General features: G+C 53.4%; 1 protein-coding gene across 1 annotated transcript in view; it reads left to right on the top strand.

The window, feature by feature from the left end:
* NMT1 (N-myristoyltransferase 1) overlaps positions 1–13,224 on the top strand; it is a 35,534-nt gene extending 22,310 nt beyond the window's left edge. Inside the window, exons 6-12 of the mRNA XM_077806116.1 lie at positions 3,908–4,024; positions 4,849–5,019; positions 5,952–6,060; positions 7,646–7,816; positions 8,250–8,417; positions 8,974–9,111; positions 12,892–13,224. Of these exons, the coding sequence (XP_077662242.1) occupies positions 3,908–4,024; positions 4,849–5,019; positions 5,952–6,060; positions 7,646–7,816; positions 8,250–8,417; positions 8,974–9,111; positions 12,892–12,912 (895 nt within the window). The 3' untranslated portion in view covers positions 12,913–13,224. The remainder of the gene's footprint in view (positions 1–3,907; positions 4,025–4,848; positions 5,020–5,951; positions 6,061–7,645; positions 7,817–8,249; positions 8,418–8,973; positions 9,112–12,891) is intronic.
* Positions 13,225–19,253: the final 6,029 nt, after the last annotated feature.

The following is a 19,253-nucleotide window of genomic DNA, read 5'->3' as shown; positions in this document are numbered from 1 at the left end:
CACACTCACAGGTAGGGAGCACCAGCTGTAGAATCACACAGAGGCTGCAGACAGCCCTCTATGGGAAGTTTCAGCACGGAAATTGCCCAGCACTCAAGTGCAGCTTCCCTCTGGAAAGTACACCCAAGATAATATTGTCTTGCACTGTATAGAAAGATCTGCACATTGCAAGCTCATAAAAATTCGCTCTCTCCCTCAATGTGAAGAGAAATATGCACAACTTCTTACCCCCCCTCCCCCAGTTATAAATTGCACAAACTGGGTTATGTTATAATAAACTGTTTTCTTGTTTAACTATAAAAGGTAAAGTTGAAGTGATTATAAGAGATAGGAAACAAAGCAAGCAGATACTAAGCAAATAAAACAAAACACGCCAACTAAGTTTGATTCGCTAAATGTAATTCCTCACCCTAAATGTTGACTTGGGCAGGATGCAGAGTTTCTGTAGCTTAGATTTCCAGTTACTTCTCTTTACAGACTAGACTCTTCTGTCTCAGGGCTTGGCTACACTTGCACGTTATACCGCCGTAAAGCCTCCCAGAGTGCTCTACCTTACTCCCCGTCCACACTGGCAAGGCACGTAGAGTGCTCTGACTCCCTGGCTGGAGCGCTCCTGGTACTCCACCTCCCCGAGAGGATTAACAGCTATTGCACATCGCCGGAGACGCTCCAGCTCCAGTGTAAATGGGGAGTAACGTTATTACGCACTGATTGACCTCCAGAAACTCCCCATAATCCTTTTAACTGAAGCGTCCTCTCTTGTTTGGTTGTGAGCTCTGGACGTGGACATGGCGTTGGGGGACTGCTTATCAAAAAAACAAACAGCTACTGTTTGCTTTGAATGAGTGAGAGCCAGGCAGGGGGGCTCCGTTTGGAGTGCCGACAGCTAATGTTTGCTTGAAGAGAGAGGCGGTGGGGGGCGGTTGGGGTCCCTTTCCAGGAGCAGCTGCTTATCTCCTCTATGAGGAAAAAAGAAACAGCTGCCCTTTGCTTTCAGTGAGTGAGAGAGAGGCAGCATCCCAAAAATCCACTCTCTCTCCCCTCACGCTCCCTGTCACACTCCACCCCCACCGCCCCATTTGAAAAGCATGTTGCAGCCATGTGAATGCTGGAATAGCTGCCTATGATGCACCGCTCCCAATGCAGCTGCAAGCGTGGCCACGACAGTGCGCTGGCAGCTGGCAGTGTGGACAGACTGCAGCGCTTTCCCTACTCAGCTTTCCGAAGGCGGGTTTAACTCACAGCGCTGTACATCTGTAAGTGTAGCCAGGGCCTCAGTGTTGACTCAGCCCTTGCCTTTCCCTCAGCTTAGTTCCTTTGTCTCTTCAGGTGCTTTTAGCAGTCTTACTTCTTCGGTGGGAAGGCAGCGAAGGGAGAGTGCTGATGGCCTTGCCTCCCAGCCATAAATAGAATTTACATAAGGCGGAAAGCCTTTGTTTCCAATGGGAAAGTACCAGAAATGTCCAAGGTAGTATCTTCCATCACATGATCTTATTACCTGACCTTGCAGTGTCAATGCAGCATTCCAGTAAACGTCTCAGGAAGGAGTGAGATTAGCATTTTCAAAGTTCTATTGTTCTCCTTAATGGCTTATCCAGGATGGTTGCTTGCTGTCCAGCCGGCGTTCCCCAAGTACACACACAGTTGTAATTGTTACATAGTCAATATTCCTAACTTCAGATACAGAAATGATACAAATTGGAGGATCACATTCAGTAAATTATAACCTTCCCAATGATATCTTACAAGACCCATCCTGCATAAAATATACCTTAGGCCATATTCATATCATAACAATATTTCTATGAAGAATATGGAGTATCATGCCACGCCAGGTTCCTCTTCTCAGAAGTTCCAACTAATCCCCAGGCTCTGTGCATTCCCTTCTGATAGGAACTGGTATACATGGTCACGTTCTGGCCTGGCAAGATACCAGCGGTGCCTTCAGCATTGTACGTCTTGGTCACCTGTGAATGGTGGTCACTCTAATCCATTCCCTACCCAATACGCTTGCATGCTGTGTGGCACAGCCAGGCGAAGGAAAGGCCTTGCTGTGAATTAATGGCCTTGCTGTGAAGGGTGAATAGACAGAACTATATTGTCCGCCCCGCCCACAGCAGCTGAAATCACGGGCCCTTCCTGCTGGGCTGGGGCTGGCCATCTCTGTCCTCGCTTGCTGTGGTTGTGTTTGCCATGTGATTATCTCCTTACCCATCTCCTCCAGGACCCCAGTTCCTTCACCCTCTTCCACTCACTTATTGCATCTACTTCAGACTGTTGCTGTCCCCTTGCCGGTCCTGCAGACCCCTTGCACACAGCCCTATATCTCTGCTACTCTTTCTAGAATCTGGATCCTCTTTCATGCTGCATGGGGACCATTCCAAGCATTCCCCCTCCAAAATCCCTCCTCCCACAGATGTACCTGCCTTGGCCTCCTGCTCCTTGTAGGCTGCACACCTCCTTCACCTGAACCATTGCCTGGTCCCTGTGTTCCTCAGGCCAGGGACCAGCTCTTGCTAAGAAGCAGTCAAAGCACGGGGACTGTGCCAGTGTGATATAAATAACCCATGGCAGCTCCCAGCATTCAAAGTTCTTGCTCACTGCATAGCCCTGGGAGGAAGCCGCTCGTTTAGCGATTCTTAGATTTCAAGGCCATAAGGGACAATCATGATCCTTCAGTCTGACCCCCTGCGTAACACAGGCCAGAGAACCTCACCCAGGGATTCCTGCAGCCAGCCCATAGTCTGCTTGTTACTGTAGGCTGGCAGCACGGTGGGGTCTCTTGGGCCGTAGCTTGTATGGCTTTAAACCTGAGTCTTTGTGCTAAACTCTTGGTCCGCTCCATAAAACAGCAATAACACTAATGACCTCCACATCGGAGGGCTGCCAGGTTGTGAAGTAGTTGGAAATCCTGGGGTAAAAGGTGCTCTGTATGTGCTATTGATTAATTATTGCTAATTAATCTGTATATCATTGCCATGGTTGTGAAGAACCCCTAGTGTTTTACAAGTAATGTATCACGGTAGCTGTGCACAGCGATAACCCACCCAGCTGTGTACAGTACAGAGTGATAACCCTGCAGCTGTGCACAGTGATAGCTCTGCCTCCTGGCCGCTACGCCTGTGTCATCTCCCTGCCCTGGGTCAGGACACTGCTCTCCTCGAGTTCGCTTCTAGTCAGCCGCAAGACAGCAGTTGGGTCCCTCCCAGCCCGATGAGGGCTCCGTGCCATGGCAGGGGCTCTGACGTGCTGCTCAGTGCTGTGGTCGGGGTGTCGGGGGTGCTGTCGCTGTGCTCGGGGTGGGGGCTCGCCCTTCAGACAAACAGCCATAAAATATTAATTCTCTTCACAAGCGAGTCAGGCCGAGAACTCTGGGCTGGGGTCTCCCCTGGGCTCTGGGCTCGCTGCTCTCCCTGAGAACAGTGGGGCTTTGAGCGCTGGCCCTCTGTGAACACGGCGCGAGGCCAGCACTGAGCACTGGCGAGACTCGCACTCGTAGCTCTCCTAGGGTGAGCGTGGGTTGCCCATGGCACGGAGGGAATCTCTGGTTCAAACGGTGCCCAGCTAGTCGTGCTGTGTGCTCTCCACCTATCAGACTTCTCTTTGGTGGCCTAGATCCCACTGAGGTCCCTGGGCTGGAAGGTTCTGTGGGAAGTCCCAGGATTGCCTGGCCCATGGAGGCTGAACGTTCTGTCCTCATCTACCTGGGATTCCTCCGGGCCAAGGCTGAAGCACAGCCCTTGGGCCCATGCTGTCCAAGGACAGGGCTGCACTGGTGCCTGTTGCCCGCACTAGAGTCAGCCAGGACGTTGGGGGGAGGCAGGGCCTGTTGGAGAGAAAAACGGGTGCCTTGGGGCCTCTGGTGCAGGAATATGCAAGGACCAACAAAGGCTTGTCCATTCTCCAGGGCTTTGCGTCCCCCCGGCTGGTTGCCCCAGTGGCACTGTGGGGTCCGAGTCATCTCTAGCAAGAAGCTGGTGGGATTCATCAGTGCTATTCCAGCCACGATCCACATCTACGATTCGTAAGTGCCTTTCTGTTCGGCTCAGTCTCAGTTCTTCCCCACTGTGGGGTCGGATGCTCCTGGGCTGGGTCCGAGGGGTCCTTGCGGGGTCGGGCCTGGTGTGCACCGCGGGGGCTCTAGGAGTGTCCCATGATTAGGGAAAGGGGGTTTGGTTAAGGTGGGCAGCTCTTGTCAGAGGAAGTCTCACATACAAGAATCTCCAACACTAGCTTTGTTAGTGCTTCCTAACATGGCCAGCATACAGCTCTGGCTGTAGGAAAGGGACTTCGTGTGGAAATTCTCCAGAGCACGTTGTTCCTTGGACAACTGTTGTGCTCAGAGTAAAGTTCTCAAAAGCGCCTAAGCAACTTGGGCTCCCCAGGGGCCATGGACAATGAGACCCTCTGGCTTCCCTACGCCAGTGTGATGCTATTTACGCAGCATCGAGGATGGGACAGCCATGATTCTTAGTGCATGAGAAGCACAAACCCAACCTGTGTGACTTACCAAACGCTGGTAGCAGAGGGCTCCTATTCGAGAGGCCAGGCAGCTCTGCTGTTGAATTGCTTCGCTGCGTAGCTAGATGAATGCAGCCCAGGAGTGGGGCACGGAGTTGGTGACAGGTGATGGCCCGGAATGGGCAAATGGGGAAACCTCCCACTCCCCTGGCCTGGTTTCTTATACTAGGGATGTCCCATGTCCCTTCTGCAGAGCAGGGAGGGGTGACTCCCATCTGCCCCCCCCCCTCCCCAGGTGAGGCCATGCTCTGGGCTTGGGGAATTGGAGTAACCCTGCCAAGACAACTCTGTATGACTCTTTCCGGGTTTGTTCTCTGTCCTCTCAAGAGAGAAGAAGATGGTGGAGATAAACTTTCTTTGCGTCCACAAGAAGCTGCGGTCTAAACGGGTGGCCCCGGTTCTGATCCGGGAGATCACCCGGCGGGTTCACCTGGAGGGGATTTTCCAGGCTGTTTACACTGCAGGGGTAGTCTTGCCAAAACCCGTCGGAACTTGTAGGTAAGTGACGCTCCAACAAGCAGTGCAGACTTGGCCCTTAACAGACCTCTCTTCCCATGGCTTGTTAGCAGCGCACTCTGATTTACCCACGATCCCACTGGGCTGAGTGGACCAGGTACATCCTGGGGTTCCTCCTGCTAGCAGTGTCCTTCAGGGAGTTGGCTGGACAGCTCTGTGTGTCCTCAGGGTAAGCTGCTGGCTCTTTGAAGGCCATGAAGCAATACCGTGTCGAGGACTCCTCCCGCACATGCACCCCAAGTTGCCCTGGCTTTTCTCTCTGGGAGCCGTTGGGTGTGAATTACTATAGCCCCTAGAGGCCCCAGGCATGGACCACAGCTCCACGGTCTAGACGCTGCACAGACGCAGAACAACAGACAGTCCCTGCCCCAAAGACTTTATAATCCAAGTTTAAAACAGGGGAAGGCAGGTAGATAGAGACAGATGGGAGCCCAAGAAAACAATGCAACAGGATTGGTCCACATGATGGGCAGTGGTCTCAGTACACCAGCGACCTAGCTGTCCTCAGGTTTCTGTGGGCATCACAGCAAAGGAGGGATTTGAAAGTGGGTGATGAGATAATTTGGGGATGTTTACAGGGAGTTCATCCCAAGCATGAGGGGCAGCATGGGAAAGACTGCAAAGGGACTTGTTTGAAAATTTAGCAAGTGGGCAATAGAGGCTGGCATGTTGGGCCAATCAGAGGCAGGTGTTGACAGTAGTGAATAGGTGGGATGGGGACAGGCCATGGAGGGTTTGAAAGTGACGACAGATTGATTAGATTGATGTGATGGAGAGGTTTCTGCCTTGCTAATTAGCCTGATGTCTTGTGCTCTTGCTTGCCACCTTCTGGCACTTAAAAGACTTGCATGCTCTTTCCAGCCTTCTCCATCGCGAGCGTCCTGCATGTGTGACCTAGATTTGTGTTTCTGCAGATACTGGCATCGGTCCCTGAATCCTCGGAAACTGATTGAAGTCAAGTTTTCCCACCTGAGCAGGAACATGACTATGCAACGCACCATGAAGCTCTACCGCCTGCCAGAGGTATGTGCTTGTGAATGGAGTAGATGCTGCCTCTCTAGGTTACCTGAAGGGTGCAAACCACTTACTCCTGAGCTGGCTGTGAAGGGAGGTGAATTGCTGAGGTTCAGACATCCAAGCTGGTTCTGAGTTCCTCCCTGTTGTGGTCAGTGTGGCAGACAGGTCCCAGACAGCCACCACTAGCTGCCTAGCACGTAGCTCATGCTGCCTGAGTCCCTGCGCTTGTCTTCGAGCGTGTGCAGCTGTGGGCCATGAGTTCTCGCGGACTGTGGCCTGGTGAGTCAGACCCCTGCCCTTCGGGGAAGCCAGGTGCACGGGCTTGGCAGCGATTTCAGAGAGGTTTGCTTTAACAATAAGAGGCCGAGCCAATCTGTGTTGTAATCCCCAGGAGCGTGCTGGGGTGGCCACTGCCTGAGTGCAGTTACAGTCAGGAAAATGGCAGTGCCTGCTTGGCTTTGCTGCTCCCTCCAGGGAGTCTGAGGTGCTGTTTTCTGGTCCAGAGCCCCCACAGTTCCCGGGGAGCTCGCAGCCGGCCGGCCTCGCTCCTAAGCAGCTGCTGACTAAAGAATTTTCGTCCTTCTTTAAAGAGTATTTAGGATGCCTGTCGCCATAGCAACCATAGCCCTGGGTCTGGCTAGGCACTGCTGCTCCATGGGGCAGGAATCAGCTCAGACTAGAAACAAACCCCAAAACACCCCAGCCTCCTGTTCTGGTCTCGCCAGACCAGGAGCAGCGAATTCCATTGTGCACTGGAGGGGCGGGAGGCCCAAGGGATGCAGGCTGAGCGTGTGGCCCCCACAGTTCAGAGAACCCACCTTTTGGACGTATAAATGGAGCACGTTGCTCTGGAAGTCACTTAGACCATCGTAAGGAGCTGCTGCTTCCTTGTAGCACCTCCCATCTGGGCGGATCCCAGAGCACTTGATGAACTCATAAATGAGCTGTACATCTCCCCCCATGAACCCTGGACTCAATTGTCCCACTGTGACCATGGGGGGCAGGGCCCTGATTTTGCCTCTTATGCAGAAGCTGGCACCTCCAGTTCACTTTGGCACCGTGACAGGGTGTGGGCTCAGTGCCAAGCCAGGGAAGCTGCCACCTACTGGATCAGCAGCCCATTTCCTGCAGCACCTACGTATTCCTTAATGGTCTCCTGCCCAGCCTGGTCCACTTAGCATGTGTGCCAGAATGGGAGCAGAGCAGGGGGCACCATGGCTGCAAGCCTGGCATGAATCTGGAGCTCCGACAACACCACGCGTTATTGTAGGTCATGGGTGGCTGGAAGCCTCTTTGCGTGTGACAGACCCCAAAGCATAGGATTCTGGGACCCCTGTGCAGGTGGTCTTCGTAGCTTTCTGCAGGGTGTCAGTTAAAGGGAGCCAGGTGGGCAGGGATCTGAGGATGGGCCAAGGTGTGGGGGTCCTGAGCAGAAAAGAGCAGTGTGGGGATGCCCTGTAGGCAGCTGCTTGTGGGAGGATCCCTCTTTGTTAATAATCGTTAGCAATCCTGGCCCTTTGGGTACTGAAAAAATCTGCTCGAGTCCAGATGCTCTAGAGCTGGCACGGACAGTTTCTCCCCCTCTCTCCAGACTCCGAAGACATCCAGCCTGCGGGCAATGGAGCACAAAGACATCGCTGCTGTGCACAAGCTTCTGACCGAGTACCTGAAGCAGTTCCACCTGACCCCGGTCATGAGTCGTGAGGAGGTGGAGCACTGGTTCTTCCCGCAGGAGAATATCATTGACACCTTCGTGGTGGAGGTGAGCCGGCAGGGCTGGAGACTGTCACCCGGGCCCCAGTCACTTTGGAAGGCTCAGCTTGTCCTCTGCCTGCTGAGCGTCTGTAGCTTCCTCCCCTGGCTCGGACGGGGGTCACTGACCCGGGAGCATGGGAGGGGATGGCTCCCGCCGGCTTCGAAAGGGGGGGGGGAGTGCCAGCGTTGGGCTCCACGGGACGGGCCTCGCGGTGCAGAAGAGGCTGGGTTATTGCAATTGTCGCTGTGCTGCCTTGGCACCAGCCTCAGTGCAGCCCTGAGGCACTGGCCTTGCCCTGTGCCGAGCTTGCGGGCAAGGCAGCCAGCTAGTGGCGTGGCCCCTGTTAGCTCCCGAACGGCCTCAGATGGCTCTTGCTTGTTGCTCTGTCCTGTCTCGGCCTCGCTCAGGCCGTACCTATGCTGCTGCCCTTTGCTTTCAGAGCCCCACCGGCGAGGTGACGGACTTCCTGAGCTTCTACACTCTGCCCTCCACCATCATGAACCACCCCACTCACAAGAGCCTGAAAGCCGCGTACTCCTTCTACAACGTTCACACCAAGACTCCCCTCCTCGACCTCATGAGCGACGCCCTCATCCTCGCGAAGTCGGTGAGCAGGCGTGGAGCCCCTTCGCCCCGGGAGCACCAGGGCTCGGCAGAGAGCTGCCAGGGCGGGGGGAGGCTTGAGACCTGTGACCCCAGCCCCTGAGGAGGCTGACTGTAGCCACCTCCTCACCAGCTGCATGCTGCAGGTTGGCCCTTGAGATCTGGGGGGAGCCGCAGACGTGGGCCCCACCCACCTTTAAAAGAAAGCGTGAATGATGACACCTTGTTGTTTTATGGCTGTGAGGAGCGTGTGCTTTGCCCACCCTGGTCTCCCAGAACGACACTGGCCTGACGGCCATGAAGCCAGACCCCCTGTATTATCCAGAGGACACCAAAAGCAGGGGCAGCAGCTGAGCAGGTTTCTCTCAATGGCCCCCATCCCCTAGAGAGGGGGAGTCAATCCAGGGCCTCTCCCCTGGGGCGATCAGCTAAAGGCCACATGGCCAGTTGGGAGGCTTGCAGGACGGGCAGTGCCTGGAGGCCGAGGAGGACAGCACAACTGCAGAGGCTGGCCCTGGGGAAGGCTTACTGATGACCTCGCTCCCCTTTCGCCCGTGCAGAGGGGGTTTGATGTGTTCAATGCACTGGATCTCATGGAAAACAAAACCTTCCTGGAGAAGCTGAAGTTTGGGATTGGGGACGGGAATCTGCAGTATTATCTCTACAATTGGAAATGCCCCAGCATGGGGGCAGAAAAGGTAAGCTCCTTGCTCAGCACAGGGGTCGCCCTGGTGGGGGCTGGCCAGGGGGCTGTGCGGGTAGGTTATCTGGTTTGGTCGCTGGAATGATTTCTGCAAGGCTCTCTCGCAGGACACCTGCCAGTGTGGTACCAAGTCAGATCACCAGCCACTGAGCTCCCGGCAACAGCCACTGTGCGATGCTTTAGCAGAAGGCAGAACCGCTTGTAACGCACTTGTCAAGGGGAATGCCAGGGATGTCTTCCTGAGCCAGCCCTGTCAGCTCCTGCCTGGGCTGGGCTGGGCTGAGCAGCAGCCTTTGTACCCCTGGGAATTAGCGCCTGGACGTACCACAGGCTTTGCTGGGCCCTCCAAAGCTGTTTGCCTGTGTGGGGAGGGTTTCCTTGGGCTGAGTCGCTACCCTGCTACCAAGGGCCAGGCAACTAGAAGCACTAGCCCAAGGGCTCATTAAAAGCAGTCTGTCTGGCAGCCTCCACCAGAGCCCTGGCGGCAGCTGGCTACACCACCTGTGTCTTATCAAAGCCACCTTTCTGTCCCCTTGGAGCACAGACTGAGGTAGGAGCCCCTGAGCCTTAATGGTTTGGGTACTGACTCCTCTGTCACCACAGGGAAACCGAGGCAGGGCAGTTGTGCCCTGCCCATCTGTAAAATAGAGCTAGGACACAAGGCTGGGGAGAGTTGGTGTTGAAAAGTGCTTTGCAGGTGCAGAGCGCGAGGGCTAAGCCCCTGCCTAGCCATCGGGAGCCTTCTTTTGAGGGTGCCTTGGGAACGAGGCAGCATCTGGCAGAAGGTTTGTCCTGTGTAGGGCAGCATGCGGGAATGGGCAGGATACCCAGAACTGCACCTGTGAGTGCCGCACATCTGCCCTCTCTCGGGCCTTTACAACAAGTCCGGTGGCGAAATGCCGAATGACTGACCCCATGGTGCCTGCTGGACACTGCCCGTGTAAGGAGCACGCACCCGTGAGAGTCCAGTGCATGTCCTGCCTGGTCTGAGTCACCGGGCTCTGCCCTCGGTAGCTGATGCTGAGCTCCTGATGGGTGGCTTCACGCCTGCCCACTGGGAATTGCCATTCACCGAACCCTGGGCTGGCAGGGGCCTCAGGAGGTTCTAGTCCCACCCCTGGCTCAAAGCAGGATCCACCCCAACTAAATCCTCCCAGCCAGGGCTTTGTCAAGCCTGACCTCGTAAACCTCCAAGGAAGGAGATTCTACCAGCTCCCTAGGTAACCCATTCCAGTGCTTCACCACCCTTCTAGTGAAAAAGTTTTTCCTAATATCCAACCTAATCCTCCCCCACTGCAACTTGAGACCATTACTCCTCGTTCTGTCATCTGCTACCACTGAGAACAGCCTAGATCCATCCTCTTTGGAACCCCCTTTCAGGTAGTTGAAAGCAGCTGTCAAATCCAACCTCATTCTTCTCTTCTGCAGTCTAACCAATCCCAGTTCCCTCAGCCTCTCCTCATAAGTCATGTGTTCCAGTCCCCTAATCATTTTTGTCGCCCTCCGCTGGACACTTTCCAATTTGTCCACATCCTTCTTGTAGTGTGGGGCCCAAAACTGGACACAGGACTCCAGATGAGGCCTCACCAGTGTCAAATAGAGGGGAACGATCACGTCCCTCGATCTGCTGGCAATGCCCCTACTTAAACAGCCCAAAATGCCATTGGCCTTCTTGGCAACAAGGGTACACTGTTGACTCATATCCAGCTTCTCGTCCACTGTAACCCCTAGGTCCTTTTCTGCAGAACTGCTGCCGAGCCATTCGGTCCCTAGTCTGTAGTGGTGCATGGGATTCTTCCTTCCTAAGTGCAGGAGTCTGCACTTGTCCTTGTTGAACCTCATCAGATTTCTTTTGGCCCAATCCTCTAATTTGTCTAGGGCCCTCTGTATCCTATCCCTACCCTCCAGCGTATCTGCCTCTCTTCCCAGTTTAGTGTCATCTGCAAACTTGCTGAGAGTGCAATCCACACCATCCTCCAGATCATTAATGAAGATATTGAACAAAACCAGCCCCCAGGACCGACCCTTGGGGCACTCTACTTAATACTGGCTTCCAACTAGACATGGAGCCATTGATCGCCACCCGTTGAGCCCGATGATCTAGCCAGCTTTCTATCCACCTTATAGTCCATTCATCCCACCCATACTTCTTTAACTTGCTGGCAAGAATACTGTGGGAGACCGTGTCAAAAGCTTTGCTAAAGTCAAGGAATAACACGTCCACTGCTTTCCCCTCATCCACAGAGCCAGTTGTCTTGTCATAGAAGGCAATTAGATTAGTCAGGCATAACTTGCCCTTGGTGAATCCATGCTGACTGTTCCTAATCACTTTCCTCTCCTCTCCATTTCCCACACTGGGCTTCCCCTCTCCCAACTAGGAGTGTTCGAGCCCCCCTACAGCTTGGGCAATGGGACCCGGGTATCTTTGCATCTGTACGAGGAGCTGTTTTGTCCTGGAGTTCTTGACCACAGCTTCCCTTCCCTTCGTGCTGTCTTGCCCATTTGTCCACCACTTCCACACCCCAGAGGTGACAGCATTTCAGTGCATGCACCTAGCTTGAAAATTGCCTTGGGATGGAAGTTGCACTAAAATTATGAAATATTCCTGTTATATAGCACTGCGTGTGTTTTCTGGGCTGTGCAGTAGATACGGTATCCAGGCTGGCTGGAGTAACAGGACCTGCCACGCTGGTCCAAAGCTCTGGGGTGTCTGCTGTAGTCTTTGGCAGTGGCCAGTCTCTGTTGCTTCAGAGGAAGGTTCACAGAACGCCCCTGGCCAGGTTTGCATTGCTGCTTGTGGCAGTGGGAGAAAATGCCTATGGCAGTTGGGATTATAACCTAATCCGGCCATGGTATTCGGCTTGATGCCCCTTGCAGCCATGAATTCCACAGCAGTTATGTGGGTGCAGAGCCCCAGCAACAGCTAGAACCATATCAGGCTTTTCTCGCTTGCTGAGAATTAGCCTTTACGAAGCAGCCAGTCGGTCACTAACTGGCTCGTTCTGCTCAGCACCGCTTGAAATGGGTGGCACCGGGGGAGCTGTGCTGCTGCGAGTACACAGGAAGGCGCTGAGTACGAACGCCACGGGCCCTGAGCCCAGCTGTGCCCCTTGGCAGCTGAGCAGCTCTGGCCCTTCCCCAGCACCTCCCATCAGCGAATCTGAGCACTTCACAATCCAGAAATGACCCATCACACAACAGCTGGCACCAGGGAACCCCCGAGAGCGGCTGGCTCCTTCTAAAGGGGATCCCCGTGCAGAAAACTGGCTTCTGAACTCAAAGGCACTAACTTAGCCAGGGAAAAACCTGAACATAAATACAAATCACCCCCAAATGCCAGAATCCTGCACTGGCAGGGACCTCTCCAGTGCACAGTGGGGCAGTCCGTGTCACCCCCGTCTTACAGGTGAGTCTCCCAAAGCACAAGGGTAAGTATCTGCCTCAGGTTACGCAGGAACGAGTGGCTAGGCCCCATGGGTCTTGACTCCTAGCCCTATGCTCTTACCACGGGACCACTACTGTGAGGAGGGTGTGCTCTTTCTCCAACACCTTGTTCTTCAGGCCTTTGCCACGGGTTCCCTTGGGCTGTGGGCTCCGTTAGTTGGTCTAACGGAGGCTGCGGCTGGACTCCCCCGTGTGGCTCAGATTGCTGCTGCGTTCCAGCAGCCGTGGGGAGCGCTGGAGAACATGTGCCAGGTGTCCAGAGTTGGGGACTGAAACAGAGAGGATCTGTCACGTCAACATTTCCTAACCTGTTTCCCATTGGCTCTCTCAGGTTGGACTGGTGTTGCAGTAACCAATCCCCGAGAGGAGAGGCGACGTTTCTGAGAAGTTGGGCCAGGAAGCGAAGGTTGCCACTGGCTGTTGGGGTTTCCGTGGAAGCAAGACCCTCCTGCAGAGGAGCAGGGACTTAACCATCACCTGATTTTAATGATTGTGTCACAGGATGCCAGCTGCCACACCCTGGGCAGTGGCATCGGTCTCCTTTGTTTCAATTAATTGCATCCTCGTACAGACGTGATCAAGGGAATGTAACTGCTGCAAACTAGCTCATGATTGGCAAATACTGGAGTTAACGGGTGAATAATAAAAGTATATATTATATATATTTTAAATATCTTTCCTCTTGCAGACTGACCCAGATCACCACTTCCCCAGCTCTGCATGTTGCCTTTTCTCAGCAAGAAGCTGGGTCTAAAATGGGACAGCTGCTTGCCGCCCTGGCCTCTGCAGGTCTGGGTTCAAATCCCATCATGGGTCACAAGCGTGGAGGAGTTTGGTGGCTTCATCACCACCAAGGAAACTGCTGATCAGCGCATGCATGCTAGAGACTGGGCCAAGAACAGTGGGGCAGGGTGGAGGGCGCTGCTCTGGGATGACTGGAGGCCTCAGGACTGAGGCTTGTTGGAGGAGTTGCCTGGCTGTCTCCGGGGTTCTCCCCTCGTTTTCCTGAGCTCCAGATTCATTAACAATGTGATGCGGCAGGCTAGGCGTCCATCTGTGTCCTGGACCCCGTGGGCGGCGAAAGTCAAGGGCTGGAGAAGTGACTTCCTGCTGGAAGGCCCAACCATTGAGAGGAGCTGCCATGAGACTGCCTTACTGGCTAGCCCCAACAGAGCTTGCTTCTTCCCAGCCTAGCCCCTGCCTGGTGCCTGGAGCGAAGGATAGGTGGATTGCCCTGCCGGCCTGCCAGGAAGTAAATCCATATTCACAGCTAAGGGCTATCTGTGTCTGATCAAGGCAGACCTGGGGCTTCAGCCTCCCCCGCACCTTTGAGACGTGGTCCCTCTCTGCTGGGTTTGATGAGCTGAACCGACCCTCCCTATGCTCTGGAGAAGTAGCTATTCATGAAGTGCCCCAAAGAACCCAGCTTTTGGACTCACATTGGTGCAAATCCGTAACTGCAGCACTGAGTAAACTGGATGTAGTCACCCAAACTCCTCTCTGCCCCCGGCAGCCCATGTCACGTAGCTGCAATAACCACACCAGCCAGGTCAGAATCAATTCTCCAACCCCATCACTCTGAAAGGCAGGGGTCTAGTGCACCTTGGCTTGGCTATCTTGGCAGTTCTGGGGTTACCCATTGTTGCACCTTTCGGGGGCTCTGAACGACAGTCCCTTCCATGCTCATTTTTGTTCATGCCTTTTGGTTCATGCCTCTCTCTCTAAATCCCTGGTACACCCACATCTTGAATACTGCGGGCAGATGTGGTTGCCCCATCTCAAAAAAGATATATTGGAATTGGAAAAGGTTCAGAAAAGGGCAACAAAAATTATTAAGGGTATGGAACGGCTGCCATATGAGGAGAGATTAATAAGACTGGGACTTTTCAGCTTGGAAAAAAGATGACTAAGGGGGGATATGATCATGACTGGTGTGGAGAAAGCAAATAAGTGTTGTTTTTTCCTCATAACGCAAGAACTAGGGGTCACCAAATGAAATGAATAGGCAGCAGGTTTAAAACAAACAAAAGGAAGTATTTTTTTCACACAACACACAGTCAACCTGTGGAAATCCTTCCCAGAGGATGTTGTGAAGGCCAAGACTATGACAGGGTTCAAAAAAGAACTAGATAAGTTCATTGAGGATGGGCAGGGATGGTGTCCCTAGCCTCTGTTTGCCAGAGTCTGGGAATGGGTGGCAGGGGATGGATCACTTGGTGATTCCCTGTTCTGTTCATTCACCCTGGGGCACCTGGCACTGGCCACTGTTGGAAGACAGGACACCCAGTGTGGCCGTTCTTATGTTCTGGTTTCTAAAGTGTCCCGTGCAATGATCGGAACATCCCAGCTGATTATTTCCCCCATTGTCTGTGTAACAGCATCCCTTCTCATAGATTTTTATCTTGGGAAACCACCCCACAGCCCCTCCTTCGTCAGGCTTGCATTGCCTTTTAATGGCACTCTCACTGCCCAGGCAGGGGAATGGACCATGAGAACAATCTGTGAGGGGGAGGGGATTTGCCATCACTGGACATTTTGCTGTAGTTCAGCCAGGAGTTCAGGGAAGTCCTGTGGCCAGTGGATAAGGGGTCAAATGATCACAGTGGTCCCTTAGGGCCTTGTAATTATAATCCAAGGCCAGGCCACCCCTTCTCTACTGCTGTTGGCAAAAGCTGTTTCTAATTGTGTGACGAGCTTCGCTGGGGGAAGTGTTTCTGCCTGACAATGAGAGAAGCGTGTAAGCTCCCACAAGGAAATCTACACAGAGCTTGGAGGGCACTTCCTACAGGGAACCAGCCCAAGGTTGCTTGGAAATCTCTGACCCAGCTTGGTGCACAGTCCGGCGGTTGGTGGAAGAGACCCCATGTTTAGCGACCCATTGGTTTTTCACATCCTTGTTGCAGTATAAACTGCAATGCCCTGTCGGTGGAATGGGACCACCACAGAAACAAACTGACCAGGAGCAAAGGCCTCAGCCAGTTCCTGATGTACAGGCCAATGCATGCATGAAAACCCTCAAACCAAGACACCCACTGGCCAGTCTGCAAGGCAGGCAGAGAGCCCCACACTGTTCACCAAGCCAGAGGAACAACCAGCAGTGTGCTCTGATGGGAAGGTCCTGCCCTGGTCTGTGTGGTGGGCACATTCCTAAGGCCTGCACTGCTGACTCGGTGTGACAGGCTATGGAAGGGCACGTCCCCGTTCCGAGCAGGAAAACCCAGACGCAATGAGCCTTTTTCTCTGCATCCTGCTCCAGGCAGGGTGGGGAATATTTGCTTTGGTGGGCCTGGAATTCATGGGGCCCTGGAGCAGCAGCAGCAGGTGATGGGCTGCAACATCGGCGCCTCCCAACCAATGGCTACGCCTAGAACTTCTGTGGCAGGACTTCCTCAGCATTTCTTTGAAATCCAGCTGTGGCCAGCTCCTCTCTAGCCATGGATTCTGGTCACTCCTCTGCTGCCTGCTGAGATGGTGTGCTGCTGCTGTGGCCAGAAGGAGATTTAAACTTCTCCCCAAAGACGTTTCCAAAGCACCATGTATGGCTGGCTCTCGGTGCCAACGCATCGTCGCGCTCTGCCCCGGCTGTGCTCCTGACATAATAGCTGCCTGGCACGTCTTGATGGACAGAAGTGACACCCCCCATTGCATGGAGCCAGCCCACCCCCCAGCCCTGCTGCTTCCTGGGGAGGGGCTGTGGCTGCTGCAGTCCCCTGCTGCTCCTGCAATGAGAACAGGGGGTCTCAGGCGTGGGCCCAGATTCTCTGCTACCAGAAGCTGCTGGAGAAGCTGTGGGACAGCCATAGTACGGTGTCAGCTGCGTGCAATAGGGGTGCAGCTGCCACGTAACATCTGAATAGGGCTGCTGCAGGAACAGGGGTCGCTTTGGATTTCTGAACTGAAGCTGCATCCAAGGAACAACCCGTCTCTCCAGCAGAGGGCGCTCAAAGCCTCGTTTATTCTTCAAGTGCTTGCGCATATCGATCCCAGTTAGGGGCGTGTGCCGTGGGCACAGTCGCCGGAAGGTTTTTCCCCTAGCAGTGCCTGTGGGGTCGGCTGTGGAGCCCCTTGGAGTCACGCCTTCCTGGTGCTGCATACAGGGCCCTGCCGACCTGCCGCCTCTCCAGGTCCTTCTTACCGCCAGTGACGGTCGTTGGGACGCTCCCTCTCTCGCTTGTTGAGTGATCCCCTAGTAGCTTTCGCTTGAAATTTCTTGTAAATAGTTTAGATGTTTGTTATAGTTGTAGTTTAGACCGTAAGTTTTAGTGGTTATTGGGGGTTCTCCTCCACGTTTTTTCCTTTCCCTTCCCCAGGGCCGGGCCAGGCCTCGGTCCCAGGGGTTCAAACCATGTGGGGTCTGCCAAAAACTGATGCCCAAAGGCCACCCACACACAGCCTGTCCTAAGTGCCCGGGTGAGTTCCACCAAACAGACAGGTGCAAGATCCGCAGGAGTTTTCGTCCCCGCACTGAGAAGGAAAGGGGCCATAGATTAAAGCTGTTGGAGGCAACCCTGCAACCGCAATCAGAGTCGAGCTCTGGGGATCCAGCACCGGGCTCCTCTGAGTCAGTCTGCAGTGCACCAGCTTCAATGAGGGAGGCTGCACCACCAAGGAAGGACTCTGGGACTAGAGATCCTCGGCACCGGCATTCCCCAGCACCGAAGACAGCACCGCACACTGACTCTCGGCACTGCTCCCAGTCACCGGTGCCTCCTGAGACGCACAGGAAGACTGACGGGGCACTCCCCCTCTCGAGCGCCGGAGCATGAGACAGCTGAGGGAGTGCGACCCGGGCCGGCTCACTCCTCTCCAGCAGTACAACAAGTGGGCCCGTCGAGTCCGGGGCTGGTGGAAGAGGGACGGGAGGAGGACCTGGACCTTCCTTGTACCCCAGAGACTTTCAAGGCAGCCTTATAGCCCTGATTGACCCGCATTCACCAGTGCCCACTTCTTAAGGTTTGTAGACGGGGTTGCTCACTACCAATTCGCGGTCCTCCCATTCGGCCTATCATCGGCACCTCGGGTGTTCACCAAATGTATGTCAGTCGTGGCCACCTTCCTGCGGAAAACACGTGTCTAGGTATTCCCTTACCTCGACAGCTGGCTAGTGAAGGGCTGGTCCGGGACACAAGTGGATCAACAGGTCACCCAGATAAGATCCACCTTAATGAATCTGTAAACTCAGGGGTTGTACCGTATGACTGGAGAATTGCTAACATAATTCCTGTTTTTAAGAAAGGGGAAAAAAAAGTGATCTGGGTAACTACAGGCCTGTTAGTTTGACATCTGTAGTATGCAAGGTCTTGGAAAAAATTTTGAAGGAGAAAGTAGTTAAGGACATTGAGGTCAATGGTAAATGGGACAAAATACAACCTGGTTTTACAACAGGTAGATCGTGTCAAACCACCCTGATCTCCTTCTTTGAGAAAGTAACAGATTTTTTAGACAAAGGAAATGCAGTGGATCTAATTTACCTTGATTTCAGTAAGGCGTTTGATACTGTACCACATGGGGAATTATTAGTTAAATTGGAAAAGATGGGGATCAATATGAATATTGAAAGGTGGATAAGGAATTGGTTAACAGGGAGACTACAGCGGGTCCTGCTGAAAGATGAACTGTCAGGCTCGAGGGAGGTTACCAGTGGAGTTCCTCAAGGATCGGTTTTGGGACCAAATCTTATTTAATCTTTTTATTACTGACCTCGGCACAAAAAGTGGGAGTGTGCTAATAAAGTTTGCGGATGATACAAAGCTGGGAGGTATTGCCAATTCAGAGAAGGACAGGGATATCATACAGGAGGATCTGGATGACCTTGTAAACTGGAGTAATAGTAATAGGATGAAATTTAATAGTGAGAAGTGTAAGGTCATGCATTTAGGGATTAATAACAAGAATTTTAGTTATAAGCTGGAGACGCTTCAATTAGAAGTAACGGAGGAGGAGAAGGACTTTGGAGTATTGGTTGATCACAGGATGACTATGAGCTGCCAATGTGATATGGCTGTGAAAAAAGCTAATGCGGTCTTGGGATGCACCAGGCGAGGTATTTCCAGGCGAGATAAGGAGGTGTTAGTAGCGTTATACAAGGCACTGAGACCTCACCTGGAATACTGTGTGCAGTTCTGGTCTCCCATGTTTAAGAAGGATGAATTCAAACTGGAACAGGTACAGAGAAGGGCTACTAGGATGATCCGAAGAATGGAAAACTTGTCTTATGAGACTCAAGGAGCTCGGCTTGTTTAGCCTAACCAAAAGAAGGTTGAGGGGAGATATGATTGCTCTCTATAAATATATCAGGGGGATAAATACCGGTCTTTTACCCGAAGCCTCATGCCAACAGCTGTGAGCAGAGGCTCCACGCCCTGGATGTTCGCCAGGCCTTGGCTTTTTATATTGAATGGACAAAATCGTTCCGCAAGTCGAACCAGCTGTTTGTCACAGTGGCGGACAGGCTGAAGGGTCTCCTGGTGTCCTCCCAGAAGAATATCCTCTTGGATCACATCCTGTATCTGGTCAGAATACATCCCCTGTGGTGCTCCACCGTCCTGGGGCTGTAGTGCATTCTGGGAGATGGAGTACAGCTGGTGAAAGAAGCCCATAAAGGGGGCAAGAGGCAGCTGAAGTATCCCAGCCCGGTGCCCTAACAATAGAACTGGGACGTTGAATGCCTTTTTTAAAACAAAAAGAAAAGGA

The sequence above is a fragment of the Eretmochelys imbricata genome, chromosome 27 (genome assembly GCF_965152235.1).
Source record: "Eretmochelys imbricata isolate rEreImb1 chromosome 27, rEreImb1.hap1, whole genome shotgun sequence".
NCBI classification, from domain to species: domain Eukaryota; kingdom Metazoa; phylum Chordata; order Testudines; family Cheloniidae; genus Eretmochelys; species Eretmochelys imbricata.
Note: the sequence above shows the minus strand (reverse complement) of the source record. Positions and strands in the feature narration are given on the sequence as shown.